Genomic DNA, 14,801 nt, shown 5'->3' on the forward strand with positions numbered 1-14,801 from the left:
CATTGCTTTAAGTCAGTGTCGCTCTACAGCTCTTTTCCTATTGGGCCACGGTGACATGACGTAGAGGGAGGGGCAAATTCCTGATTCTTGTCTAGACGCAATCACATCTCTTTCGACAAGCTCCTAAGAAAAAAAATCATCTTCAGGTAATACAACGCTTTAAACTATAACATACCAATATTGTGTTCTAGTGTTTGCTGAAATGCTACTGCCGTTTACCGAATGAGGTTATTTCATTCTTGATGGCTATATTTCATTGAGTCTACCCAGGGCTTAAATTAGGTAACGGGCGTTTAACAGTCGGAAGCTTTGTCTACTTTCAGATATCTGTTTGTCTTAATGTTTAAATCTAGGAAAGTTCTGTTATTTGACAGGAATACGTAATAAATTGAGTCTCAATGTTACATTAGAAGAGCCATAACTGTAACACATTTGGGTACTTCAATTATTTGCAAATGTGCCACGATTTTCACTTCCGCATTACATTCAACCATAGTGGCTATATTTGGTCAGCTAAAATCAAAGATTAATCATTGTTATTTTGCATCCTATCGTCTTGTCTTGTTTTAAGCAATGTATTGATCAATTGATAAATGTAAATTACTTTTGTCACTCCTTTAGTTAAAATGAATGTCGATCATGAAGTTTCAATGCTTGTGGAGGAAATCAAACGTCTTGGCAGTCCAAGTAAGTGAGATTTATGTTTTTGTATTTATGAATTGGTTAATTCTGCAATGCATTTAGGAAATTCACAGATTGCTTTGCATTTATAGAGACTATTATAACTATATATATGCTCAATTCAGGCCCTAATCAAGGCTGATCGCAGATAAGAGAGACACAGTGATAGACAATCAGTGAATTGTTTTGTCACAATGCATTGCATTGTCTTTAAAACTGCACTATGTAACTTTTGTACTGCTTTCTTAAGAATTGAACGTACCAATCCGTGACTTTCCATCCCAACATGGGAAAACGACAGTCCGAAAAGCATACAATTGTAGCTGTAACTCAAGCCACTAGAGTTTGCTAATGAAAAGACGTACATAGTGTCGATTTAAAACTTTCTGCTTTTATCCCCTGTGAGAGCCTCATTAACAGATTAAGCAATATTTGCTTAATCTGACAGGCGAACAGTGACTGTTATTCTCACAATCCTACTAAGCAATCCTTTGTCATGCAGACGCCGAGGGGAAGACAAGCGTGAAGTTCGGGGTCTTGTTCGAAGACACCCGGTGCGCCAACATCTTTGAGGCACTTGTTGGCACATTGCGGGCTGCCAAAAAGAGGAAGATCATTACGTTTCAGGGGGAGCTGCTACTACAAGGGGTCCACGATAACGTTGAAGTAGTCCTGCTCGCTGAGTGACCCCTCTCACTCAGCGAGGTGTGGGGGGGAGGGTCAGCATTGAGCATATCTGGGTCATGTGAATCATTCCAAATACTTTACTTTTTAGCAATAACATGAGCTCGGATCAATCGCCTCATTTCATCGAGGTGGCCCTCGTCAATCACTGACTGAAATGTCTGTGATTGGTTGACAGTATTTCTATAAGGACTGTGTGTCTGTCAAGGCCCAGCAGTTAGGCTTGGTGACCATTTAATTATTTGACATTGAATTACAGCTACATACAGCTTATTTGACCCTCTTATTTTTGTTTTTGTTGCTTGTTCTCTCCTGGGCAAGTGTGACCATTTGCCAAAAAAATGAAATACCATTTGGGAGCCTTAAAGATACTCTGATGTGATGTGACCAGATCTGCTCTTTATCTTTTAGACCCAGATTTCAAATAAACAAGCATGGCCGTTGTATAAGTTGCTAAGTGACCAAACTGCTTAAGCTGGCAAGACACCATGCTACGTCTACATCACTAATGAGCTTTGGGGTTTGAAAACGGTCACAAATTCCATTTAACTTCCATCACATTTTTTGAAAAGTTCACCCTCACGTGCGCAAACAGTCCAGCAACCATGGATCATAAAAACGATCTGCCGCGCATATTTTATGGACCTTTAAGACTATAAACGCACAGATCAGGAATGCAAAACGTATATCAAGATATGCCTTTTTATGTATACTATGTATGTCACTGTGGTGAAAATGTACTAGGAAATGTGGCCGTCAATCTCAACAAAAAAGTCTCACTCACAAGCACAGTGGGCTGATTCTAGAGATGGATAGTGGATTGCACAGAGCCACTGGGTTTCATTTTAGACCACAAAGGGCTACATATGTTCTTGAAACCAAGCCTTACAGGTTCTCCTAAAGTGAATATGCTGGGGTCCACCATGGGTCACCAAATGACCCTTTTTATTGTTTACATTGGGTGATTTTTACTACCTCTGGTGTACTTTGTAATAGGATGACGTTAGACCAATATTCCTTTTTCAATCTCAAGGAACGGGGAACAAAAATACCTAAAGCCAGACTTATTTAATTTGATGTTTGTATTCATACCACTGTCTGAGGGTACCTATCGGGAATGTTCATAAAGTTGAACAACAAAGTGATTTCCATTGTATGACCTTTGCAAATGTCTTATCATTTCAATTGTTGCCAAATGGAGCTTTTGCAATGTTGTTTCTCAGGATCAAATATAAAAATGTTTCAAAGACTTGTGATAGATGAATATCGTCTACACGATGTCCGTGTTTAGGAAATATCAAATTTACATATTGCTTAGATGTAATAGATTTTTTTTGTTATATTTACTTTATTTTACATTACTTCTCAAACTCCCCTTTTCTCTTATATCACATTGCTTATTCTTGATGCTGAGTGTTTATGTCCTTTAAGTACTGTAAATGATATGCTATATGGTCTTTGATCAGGATAAGGGGAACTCTGATGTCATATGACCCATGTCTTTTGACTTGGTGGTTGTTGCACACTTTACATTCAAAAACGTTATCATTGAAATGAAACACATCCAAACGGGTTGTAATAAAAATCATCAAGAAAAAATGATTATTGTGATTCATCATTTTTAATTAATATTGAGTGTGACTGTCATTTTCAGATACCAGTCCAACAGAATACTAGTAATACTAGTTTCTTACCATGTTTGTCGTTGTATGTTCAACTTTGAGTAGGTATATAGCTGAGGAGGGGTTGTATCCTGATATTTGGATTAGTTTGAAATGTCAATGCATGTCCGAATGAGCCTACGGCATGCATTGCAGCAAAGTTCCTTTTTGATGTAAATCTATTCCGATGTTATTATTTCTAACGAACTGATTAGGTAAATAAATCGTGCTATGTATGAACAATTTCGCACCTATGTAACATAACATTAATTCTAAATATCATAAAACATTTTTATCTCAAAGTAATGTTTTTTACTACAAGAACAGAAATTGAAAAACCTTTTGATTACAATGTTGGAATATGTTCCACCGCCTGTTGAAACAATCTTGAATGCATACATAATTTGCATTGTTCAAATAATTTTCCATATTGCTTCCGATCATAACACTCATGCTCATCTGAACAGGTTTCAGAAAATGACTGTACCAGGTAGGTCAGGTCACAAAACCTGCTCGTCACTAATAATGTTTGGGACTCCGCTGGTCGCTCTCTATTTATGGGCGGGTCGCTGTGACGTCAGGGGCTGGCAGAAAACAGCAACTGACGGCGAGCACGGAGAGAGCAGGAATCAAAACAAGAGACGGGCACGCCTTCTTTTGCATAGGTTACCTTTCTAGACTAGCATTATAACCACTGCTAGAGTGCATGAAAATAAGACTGTAGATTTGCATTAGCATAGAGAAGACAATCTCGCCACCACGTCTTATATTAGAAAGACGGCACCAACAGAAGCCTCCATTTTAGACAGGTAGCCCAACATGGAATCAGCAGAAATGTCAGTCGCTGACAGTCGTTGAGAGTGCCTGTAAATACATTGGTGTCAGTGCTGTAAAATGCCCAACCAGAAGAACATCAAAGGGAAGAAAAGCAAACGCACCAACAGCAGCGGAGATGAACAAGAAAATGGAGCCAGTGCGACTGCAACAGGGGGGGCAGCCACAGCAGCTCTAGTGGGGGCGACTGCTGCACCTCGGAGCGGGCGCACAAGTGGTAAGAGTGGTCTAGTGTGTAATGTTTATAACAATAAAGCAGCCTGTGATGCAATGGTTTCTCCTCAGTCGCATTCAAGAATGTGATCTCGAGTTGCATGAGTTATGGTTAACTGGCTGCAAATGTTTTGTTATAAACACTTGATGCAGTTGTGATTTAAAATGTAATCGGTGCAGAGACGAATATTTATAGGCAGTATATATTATTGGATAAGGCCCGACATATTTTGTCTCGTCTTTATGACGCGCACCGTTTCCAGTTTCTTTTTTGGGGGGGCGGGGGGGGGGGGGTTATGGCCTTCATTGAGTGTAATTCTCTTTTTAGCGTCTTTTCGACCTTTGGCGTGCACTGAAATCAACTTCACTCGATCGGGGCGGGATAAGCAAGAGTGACAGGCTACTTATTTTTGTAACGTTATGCACATGTGCCCATCGTCGCAGTTGCAGTCTGTTTGGAACAGTTGCGATGAACTATTATAATATGATGATGTACGCATGTAGTAGCCTACAAAAGTTACAACGCACCTAGAAGTGTGTGGGGGGGCGGGGGGGGGGGGGGGGGGGTGTTTGAAATAGAGAGAGAAACTGGAGACTATTATTTCAAATAAGACAGCATTTCCTACACATACGTTTTAATTTGTCGCTTAGAACTTACAACTTTGACCTTCTTCTATACAAAAGACAATCGAAACAACAGTCTCCTGTTCTGTGTGATTCTTAAAGTTTCACGCATAGAGAGCTGGAATCGTTTTGAAAAAATTCTCTTAAACATAAACATATGGAAGATTTGAGCATTTTAAAGAGATTTTGAAGTATTTTGGGCTGTATTTTGAAAATCTAAAACCCCAAAGAAAAGCTTCCTCCCTCTCTGCACCCTGCCTCCCTCCGTGTCTGCTCCGTCGAGTGTGGCATTCACCCACCTGTGGTGGAGGCGGAGAGATCGGGTATGAGATGCCCTGATTGGGCAGAAATGAACCGGGTGTCTATGGATGGCTATGTTTTTTTTATAATGAATCTCTTGTTCTCATATTATTACTCTTAAAATGAACCTGAAGTTCCTGATAATATTATTGTTGTTTTCTATATTCATATCAATATTGAATAGTCCCAAACTGAGTAAGGTATGAAAGTTAATGACAAACTGAACAGTGTGACACACACTATGCTGTAGCAGAGTTTTTTGTTCCGAAGTTGTGCCATGTAATTATGATGTATCATAATTAGGTTAATGTCTTTTTTTTACCAAAACTTTTTAAACACACTTCTCTCATTCACTAAACATTGATAACTAATCTATAATCACTATACTACATACATGGCATGTATGGCATATTCCCACATTCTGCCCAATATTTTCTCATTTTCAATGAAGGTTTCAATTGATGATGACAATGTTAATGAAGCAGAAGATGTAGCTTATGATTATCCTTACTGTACTGCGTAACATGACTATGTTCTCCCACAAGTCTCAAATCTTCAATTAATGACTCAGTCTTCTGTTCCCGCCGCCCGCCCCCTGACACCCATCCCCCAGAAGCCCCATGCGCCACCCCCCTGATCTGCAGCCTGGCGCGCCCCATCGACCTGGACAAGGATGACTACCAGCGCGTGCTCTGCAACAGCGAGCTCTGCCCCTACGGCAACTGGATGCACCTGCAGTGCTTCTACGAGTGGGAGAGCTCCATCCTCATCCAGTTCAACTGCATCGGCCGCGCCCGCTCCTGGAACGAGAAGCAGTGCCGGCAGAACATGTGGACCAAGAAGGGCTACGACCTGGCCTTCCGCTTCTGCTCCTGCCGCTGCGGCCAGGGACACCTGCGCAAGGACACGGACTGGTACCAGGTGAAGCGTGCGCAGGACGACCGCAAGAAGAAGCCCACAGAGAGGAGCTCCAGCAGGGCCGGCTCCGGGGGACTGCTGGGGGCCTGCGGAGGAGCAGCGGGGGGTGCTGCCGGCTGGGACGGCCTCGCCCTGGACGAGGTCAAGAAGAGCAAAGTGAGTCCGGGGGGAGGAGTTGGTGGTGGCAAGCTGATACAGAGAGCCTCCAGCCAGGAGCTGCCTCGCAGGCAGTCCCTGGAGCGGCAGAACTCATCCGAGAGAGGAGCCACGGGTGGGGGAGGAGGAGGTGGGCTAGGGTACCCAGGGCACCACCATAACCCGGGCGGGACGTTTCCCTTCGGCGCTCTGCAGAAGTCTCCCTGCGGCTCCCCGGGACAGTCCCCCACCGCCGGCTTCCCCTTCTTCTCCCCGGGCGGCGGCGGCGCCGCCTCCCCCTTCGGGGCGGGTGTGGGAGGGGGTGGGCCAGCCGCCCGAGGGTCCCGCCACCTCGGCGAGTTCTTCAAGTCGGCCGTGCTCATGGAAAGGAAGCACCTTTTGTCCGGGGCCGGGGGGGCAATCAGCCGCAGCGGAGGGATGGCGGTGTCCCACCTGGACGCCGGAGGCACCGTCCTCCCCCTGGCTTTCGCCTTGCCCCTCCCCCACCGCCTGGCCCACGACGCCGGTCCCCCGCACCACCCCCACCCCCACCACCCCCACCACCACCACCTCAACCACCACCTCAACCACCACCACCCGGTCCAGTTCCTCCGTAGGCTGGACCTCTCGGAGCTGTTTGCACACGTCCCGCGCCACAAGCTCAACACCTACCACGTCCGCATGGAGGACGACACACAGGCAGGCCAGGGGGAGGAGCTGCGCAGGTAGGAACACGTGAAGTGTGTGTGTGTGTGTGTGTCTTTGTGTGTGTGTGTTTTGTCATGCATTATCGTCAAATTACCCACCTTGCCTACATGGTAGGTCCTACTCACTTGCATCATTTTTCCTTACTCCTTGTTTTCCATCCTGCCTGATCCCAGACACTGATGTCATTTCATACCTATAATATCTGCCACTTGCAGCTGCAAAATACTTTACCCCATCTGTCATAATAAAGACGGATGATCCGTGAATGCAAACAATTTTGCTGAGTGTGGGCTACACGACCAGATGTTTCACATCGGCATTCCATACCAAAACAGATTTGCTCCGAGCTCTTTTCGTTGCAACCATTCCGCGTCATTATTTAAACGGATCAAATGGAAACACTGCTTATTTCAGTTATGGTTATAGTTTATGTTCACAAATGTTTGTACACACTAAGGACGTTCTACGGTCAGTTCGACCGCTGGTAACATGTGGACAGTTTCTACATGGCTTTATAATGACTCATCACTGATTCCCTCATTTGGGTTGTTTATGAGCAAGTTCACAGCAGGGAGCATTAAATTATGTGTCCCAATTCAACTGAGGTCTAATGTATTCATGCATTCCTTTCTCAAGCCAGACCAGAGAGAAAGTTATTTGCCATGGTTTGAATGGAAAGAAAAAGTGGATCACCGTAACAGATTTTAACTGAAACCAGAGACAATAACTTCATGAACCAAAGGGGTCTTCTTGGATTAGACTTAATGGAAGTTATTTATAACATATCCCCATATATATAAATAATATACACATTTGTCAAGAGAAAGGAAACAGATTAAAAACATTGTTTTACTGATTGTTATTCTTGCTACAATTTAACGTCTGTCGTTAAGGGCACCCATTGCCATCCCTATCCTTCCACCTGCTAGATTCTGGGGAGTTTTCCCGAGGGAGGCCTTTAAGACGAACTATTGTTAAGGGCAACAAAGAAACTTGACTCGGCTTGACCTTCACTGCTTTATGGGTGTACACACTTTGTGCATTTGTTTGCATGAGGTGAATGTGTGTCAGGTGGGTCTAAGTCAAAGAACATTTTCTCTTTCCCTGTAGCGATGTATTTCTAATAGAGTTGAACGATATAAATATAGCGGATGTGCAAATTGTTTCCGTGACACTTTACCATGAGGGTACAACAATGAACCATTCATTAAAATTAGTAAATCCAGTAATATGCATTAGCATACCATTACCTAACAGTTCAATTTACTAAAGGTGTTCATGTTAACTAAGGTATTTATTTAAACGTAATTAAATTATTAGCCCATTATTTTACCCCCATTACCCGTAACTTATTTTATAAATGAAAACACCATAATTAGATGATAACTACACCATAAGTTAACTGTTAGTTAATTGTGAGTCAATGCTTATTACTGCATTAACCAATTTGAATCAATGGTTAATCATTGTCAATCAAATTCTAAAGTGTTACCATCGTTTCACATTGTAATATCCTCCATCGTAGGACCCAATAGAGTGTATAAGGCCCTCTGTGTGGTCCAATAGGTTTATACTGTCGGCCCTGAGCGCCAGCCAGCGCAACGTGGTCAACTGCGCCCTGTGCCACCGGGCCCTGCCCGTGTTTGAGCAGTTCCCCCTGGTCGACGGCACACTCTTCCTGAGCCCCTCGCGCCACGACGAGATCGAGTACGACGTCCCCTGCCACCTTCAAGGTCAGAGTGTCCCTTTGTCAAGGGTTTGGCAGATCAGAGGTTGACTGATGGGATCCATCGTTTGTCGAAAACAGATAAGGCTGACAGTGGTGTTCAAAGTCACGTCTGAATGCTAAGGTGTGCATAATTGGTGCAAGCTGACACAGGAAGAAATATATTAGGATTAAAGCGGCTGTAGGTCAAATGTAAGAGCAATTTTTAATTGCAATTTGTCCAAAATGGCATGGTCATCCGTCAGCTATTAGTGAGTGAAATGCTCTCGCAGCATATCTGTTCCTAGTTTACTGCGCCTGCCTCTGTAAGTAGAGTATAATAGTGTAATGAGCTCAATGCTCATTTCTGACCAATCATCCCCTACCTGATTTGTTCCGTGAATACATTTGGCCGGTCAATAACAGGCGAAATGAGGCAGGTCTAATTTGCAGAAAAACGTATGGAGGGAGGGAGCATACAGAGCATACAAAGAGATTTTTTTGGTTTAGTGTCAAAATATAGCTCTCTTCCACTCTTTTTTGCTCTCTCTCTCTCTTTACAACTCTGAAATCTCAGCTATTGCTGCTTACATAGATAGACTAAATAGAGCATCTCACTTTACTATAATTTCACTTAGTCACAATGTGTCAGAAGTTAGAATCCAGGAAACTTTCAAAATTAAAACCTCAAGTGTTCTTTCCAATCTAATGGCTGTGCAACACAAACTATTATATCTCAATCTTGACAAAAATGTAATTTCAAAGCATTATTGCAAATGAAGTTGTGATTTCCCTGTGATCTGACTAGCTAATTGTCATTATTAGTTGTAAAACAGTTCCTAAACACTTTTGTGAAGAAACAGAATAATTCTTAGTTTTTTTGTACTTATATAAAATGTAACATACACATATACATTAAAATAGAAAGAATGTTTAATGTATATGTTTTTCGTTAAACAGTTTTATGAACGTGAAATCTAACACTTGCGTGTCCTTGTACCTTAACTCATATCCCCGGCCTCTCCCTACCATACCAGACAGCATCCACAATGGTATTTGCAGTTCAGTTTCATGTTCTTGTCAAGTGGCTGCTGATGACAAACAAGAGACTTAGCCCACTGTTCTATCCACCATGTCTCCTCAACAGGTAGACTGATGCACCTGTACGCCATCTGTGTGGACTGTCTGGAAGGCGTCCACAAGATTGTCTGCATCAAGTGCAAGTCGCGGTGGGACGGCAGCTGGCACCAGCTGGGCACTATGTACACATATGACATTTTGGCTGCAACACCTTGTTGCCAGGTAGGTTTACGGTACTGTGTGTGTGAGTTCGAGTGTGAGTTTTCAGCCCATCAGATGCTAAAGAATAACCAAGCGCTAAATCTGAAAGTTGAGCAAGGGCACCAAACTGGGTAAATCGGGTTACTGCAGTTGTGCTCTTTCATTGGCTGAAATGTATGTTGCCATAGTTAACATGGCGAGCCCCCTGAGCTGATCAGAAAGCCACCAATAGGGATTTGCAAGTTGAAGCTACGGGCAATAACTTTGATCAAGAAAAACAAAATGCAACAAAAGTCCTATGAATGTCGCAAACATTGGGAGTAGTTGCAGTTCATTACATTGCACAACAAAATGATGTACATCTGCTTTATATCTGCAGGCCCGTCTCAACTGCAAGCACTGTGGCAAGCCAGTGGTGGACGTGCGGGTGGGAATGCAGTACTTCTCAGAATACAGCAATGTGCAACAGTGCCCCCACTGCGGAAACCTGGACTACCACTTTGTCAAACCCTTCTCCTCGTTCAAAGTACTCGAGGCCTATTGACAAATGTTGCACATGCATGCTAGTGAAGTCGCTTTTTCATTAGCATTCGTTGAAAACAGAAATATCGTACCTTGGAAAAGGTCTTAACGGACCTTGCAGTGCCTATGTTTCCTTTATATTTCTCCACTTTTTTTTTAACGTAGAAATAGATAGTACGGCTTAAGTTGAATGCGTTAAGACAGAGTCTTTACGCTTCAGAGGGAAAGTACTGCTACACTCGAAGGGTTGTGAAACTAGTATTTCAGTCAAACACATTTAAATGTGACAGTTGAATGTATCTGAATGCCAAAATTGTTCCCTTTTCTTTTTTTACAAAACATGAAAACAATAAATCTGGAATAAAGATGTAAAATGTAGGCCTTATTTATTGCATTGGCGACTTTATCATAAAATGCGTTAATTAACCTTTGCAACTCAGTCTCATTAATTAACAAACCTCTTGGTAGAAACTGTCCATTCTAACCCAATTATTTATTTATTCATAATTTATTATCAATTTCATCTTTGCAATTTGATTTTCCTTCTTCTGCAGAGCTCCGTCAGACCTCAATCAGAAAATATACACAAAAGAAACCTGTACCAAGTACAACTGCTTAACCAGACTTTCTATGTAGGCAGGATTCCACACTAGGAACTGGTGAGACATTTACACACAAAAATACTCGAAAAGCTGTTGGTCTGACAGCGAAATCCTGCCATTAAGAAACAGGGTACGGGTTAACAGCCATGCAGGAAGGGCGTCATTTCGCCCATCGTCTTGCCAGATAGTTCCTTTATCACAGACTTTGGAACTAATTAAGTGCAATGAATGATCCCAGACCACTGTTATCGCCAACCTTTCTTCCTCCACACAGCATGGTGATAAAACCAAAAGTGTACCTCAATGTACATGACCCTCGTACAATAATTCACTAAGTAGCCTTATAGTAGAGTGTTCTCAAAACGACCGAAACGTTCATAGACCTTCTCTCGGGCTACTGTTGTGCCTGGTCCTTTGATGCATCAGCAGGGCCAGCAGGGCTATCGGGAGGCGATCCGGGCTCGCTGCACTGTGGTGTAGCGTCTGTTGGCGGCAGTGGTGGCGGTTCGCTTTTCTCCTTCTGAGGCGCCAGTTCCTTGGCGGAGGGCGGGCGGAGAATGCACATGGCCCTGCCGTCTCTGATGACTTTGGGCTTGGCAACGAAGCCCACCGTCATCGGCATCTGCTGCACCATGTCGTCCAGGGTCTGGTCCTGTGCATTCAAAACAGAGGGGAAATAAAGACATAAACAATTGCATTATAAATTTATATATTTTTCTTTTGGAGCATGTCACATTCATTTGCCTTATTTTCCTCTGAGAACCAATCCAGTGGTTCCTTATTGCTATACTCACCAGGGCGACTTTGGATGCTGTGCGTTTGGCCCGCAGTGTGATTCGCACGTGGTTCTTCTTTTCTAGCCAGCTCTGGACTTGTTTCAGCTTCGTCGAAAGGTCATGCGAGGCGATATCCGAGGAAAAGGTGAGCTCCTTCACCTGAACAGCGGCTGGGCAAAGTGGACAGAAAGTGCAGATTCCTTGAGTCCGATTATTGTCAGCATGTGCACTTTGAGGAACTTGCGCGGAGTAGCCAAACACTAAAACAAAGTCACAAGAGAGACTGCACTAAATCCTAATTTCTGATTCACTCCAAAAAATGGCGTGTAAACCAATGCCATTTGACAAACCAGTTAGAAACCAAAAATACAAAGCAATGCTAAATTTTGAACAACTTGGGAAGAGGGTACCAGAGGCCCCTCCAAAAGCCAATTGGTCCAATATCCACAATTAGGGCACCTCAGATAGAGAGAGTTAGTGAAGTAATGATGCATGTTGGCTTTGTGTCATGTCTGCAGAATTTTCTGAGTATGCGAAAAACAGGATGAAAGAAGGAATCCAAAGAATCCATTATAAGGGGCTGTGGGTAAAATGCACCCACATTTTGCCTCCTTATGAGCCAAGTGTGGGACTACCAATAGCACTGCACCTGAAAGATCACAAGCAGCGCGTCCACTTCGGAACCCAACACAAAAGCAAGAGCCCTAAAATGTCCACAAAGCGCAAAGTACCGGGCTTGGCTTTCTGCTTCTCGCGCAGCTTCAGCTGCTCCGCGTGGATCTGCTGCCCGCTCATCAGTTGGTAGAGGGGCGGGTCGGCGGAGTCGTCCACCAGCACCAGCTTAAGGCCCTGCTCGTCCATGAGGCGGAGGGCGTCGCTGCGGTGCATGTTGCCCAGGCTCTCCCCCCCCACGCCTATCACCTGCAGGAGCCGCTGGTGGATCTTGCGGCCAACGCTGCTGATGGAGGCCCGCGCATCGGGGTCTTGCTTCTTCTTCTTGGGAGGGGGCACGACGCCGGCCTCCGTCGAGAAGTGGCACCCGGGGCCCGGAGGGGCGCTGGGAGGGCCACGCAGGAAGCCCTTCTCCTCCCTGCACGATGGAAGAGCCCTGGGTGAAGCGGTCCAGCTGAGGCCCGCTCGCCTTGCTGCAAGGCTCAAAGCCCAGCGAAGATGAGTGGCAGACATAGCCTGGAGAGAGAGCGACATGATGTCTCAACAGATGGATGTTTTGTTGTAGTATATTGGCCCAAAATAAAACCTTTTGGAAGAGGTGGGTCAAAGGTGGTCATTTCAATCAAGAATCATTGGTTTGTAAGTCACTTGTATTCTTGCTTGTGTATTCTCCGTTTATGCTATATTATAACATTTCTAAATCCTGATTTATTTACTTTAAAGTGCAAATAATCTGAAGGTTAGCAGTTGCAGCAAACCAACAAAGCATTGAATCTTTTTTGGTCTATAATACTTTTAGCAAATGGTAATAAATGTTATTACTGATACAATTCTAAATGTTAATACCTGAACAAGAAATATGCTCATGGTGTGTTCATCATCTTAACCGTCATGGTCCTGATTGCCCTAAATGCCTTACACTAATCAAAACGACTAATCAAAATAACATTTTGTTAAACGTTAAAGTGGATGCATAACAAGTAACGTGGCAGACAGAGTGAGAGTCGGGTGTTAACTCTCTGTGACTGTGTTGACACAAATTACCAAGCACAATAGCATCGTTGCAAGTACACACTACAAACAACTGATATACTGTTGATGTATGTCCAGTTAACTGCTTGAGCGACTGCTTCAAGAGGAACGTCGTTCTGTTCTCTGAGCAAATTCAGTGACTGCTGGTTCATATGTCATATGTAACTGTTTATGCTAAGAGAAGGTCAAATTGGACATCCTTTTCACACCAATACAGTCACAATACGATTACATGTACGCTGACATTTATTTGCATTAACGTTGCTGTGTTAACTCACTTGTAGGTCAAAGCTTCCTTCTGCTCATGGTGAATCCACGGTGGTCGACCTACCACCAACTACCATTGGGGATCGTGCGAGTGTTGTGTTCCGCCCTTCTTCTTCTTTTTACTGAGGCCAAACAAAATATAGGCTCATTACCGCCACCACCTGTACATAAGTATGAATAATGGAAATCCTAAATAACTCATATTCGTTGTTTTAATTTCCTTTATCGTATTATTTAAAACGGATCAAAGCACAATAAAAGATTAAACTGGGGGGGGGGATTCATAATGTCATTTTTTAGATCAAAATTTTCATGTTTTAGTTCATATTTAATACTTTAAGTTGTACTACAACCTTATTTCTCAAAAAACAAGAAGGTTAGAACAGATCTTACCTTAGTACTGTGAAAGGTTAAAGTTTTTCGTTCATCCTCACACAGGATCTCACTCAGCCTATAGCCACTACAAAGTGTGTGTGTGTGTGTGTGTGTGTGTGTGTGTGTGTGTGTGTGTGTGCGCGTGTGTGTGTGCGTTTGTATGTACGTGTGTGTGGTGGTTCTTGTTCCCTGAATGCAAATTATTTTAATAAATTTCCCTAGATGCGTGTGCTGTGTACCGCAGTGTTCTCAGTCACAGGGGCCTCTCCAGTGTTGGGAAGGATACTTTTAAAATGTATCCAGTTACAGAATACAGAATACATGCCCAAAAATGTAATATGTAACGTACTCCGTGTCATCACTCAATCTGAGTATTGTATTCTGAATACTTCCACATTAAATTGCATTTTATAAGTGTAGGAATGCGGCATCAAATCCTGCTTACTAAACAGGCCTATTCTGGAGTGTTCTTCTGTTCAAACTGGCTGAATGTGTTAGGCCCAAGTCTCCCTGAAAGTGCACTATTTTATATAATTTGCTGTAGTGGAACAAAGACTATAAGGGTATGTTCATGCGAAAGATATTTGCTATTACATCTAACATTTTTTTTCGGTCTGGGGCGGTGGTGGACCGGTCGAACTGTATTCTAAATAATCTCAATAATTCAATAATTCTCAATAATTAGTATTCTGAATACGTAACGCCGGTACATGTATTCCGTTACTCCCCCTCACTGGGCCTCTCACAGTTGGAGAGAACTTTTGGTGCAATATATACATTTGTCTGATAACGTCTGTTTTGCATTATGCTT

General features: G+C 43.2%; 3 protein-coding genes across 3 annotated transcripts; 2 read left to right on the top strand and 1 right to left on the bottom strand.

Annotated features, from left to right (window-relative positions):
• Positions 1 to 54: 54 nt before the first annotated feature.
• abracl (ABRA C-terminal like) lies at positions 55 to 2,960 on the top strand. Its single transcript, XM_079754015.1, has 3 exons — positions 55 to 146; positions 622 to 687; positions 1,184 to 2,960. Exons 2-3 carry the CDS (start codon positions 627 to 629, stop codon positions 1,366 to 1,368), a joined length of 246 nt encoding a protein of 81 aa, XP_079610141.1. The 5' UTR covers positions 55 to 146; positions 622 to 626; the 3' UTR covers positions 1,369 to 2,960.
• A 683-nt stretch (positions 2,961 to 3,643) lies between these two features.
• heca (hdc homolog, cell cycle regulator) lies at positions 3,644 to 10,651 on the top strand. Its single transcript, XM_079753751.1, has 5 exons — positions 3,644 to 4,077; positions 5,611 to 6,775; positions 8,325 to 8,491; positions 9,611 to 9,765; positions 10,124 to 10,651. Exons 1-5 carry the CDS (start codon positions 3,921 to 3,923, stop codon positions 10,286 to 10,288), a joined length of 1,809 nt encoding a protein of 602 aa, XP_079609877.1. The 5' UTR covers positions 3,644 to 3,920; the 3' UTR covers positions 10,289 to 10,651.
• Positions 10,652 to 10,755: 104 nt separating this feature from the next.
• On the bottom strand, positions 10,756 to 13,720 carry mtif3 (mitochondrial translational initiation factor 3). The gene is made up of 4 exons (XM_079753752.1): positions 13,627 to 13,720; positions 12,376 to 12,832; positions 11,663 to 11,814; positions 10,756 to 11,520 (listed from the first exon to the last, which is right to left on the bottom strand). The coding sequence occupies exons 2-4, from the start codon at positions 12,827 to 12,829 to the stop codon at positions 11,263 to 11,265; spliced, it is 864 nt and encodes a 287-aa protein (XP_079609878.1). The 5' UTR covers positions 12,830 to 12,832; positions 13,627 to 13,720; the 3' UTR covers positions 10,756 to 11,262.
• Between the last annotated feature and the right edge of the window lie 1,081 nt (positions 13,721 to 14,801).

The sequence above is a fragment of the Pollachius pollachius genome (genome assembly GCF_949987615.1).
Source record: "Pollachius pollachius genome assembly, chromosome: 16".
Lineage (NCBI taxonomy): Eukaryota > Metazoa > Chordata > Actinopteri > Gadiformes > Gadidae > Pollachius > Pollachius pollachius.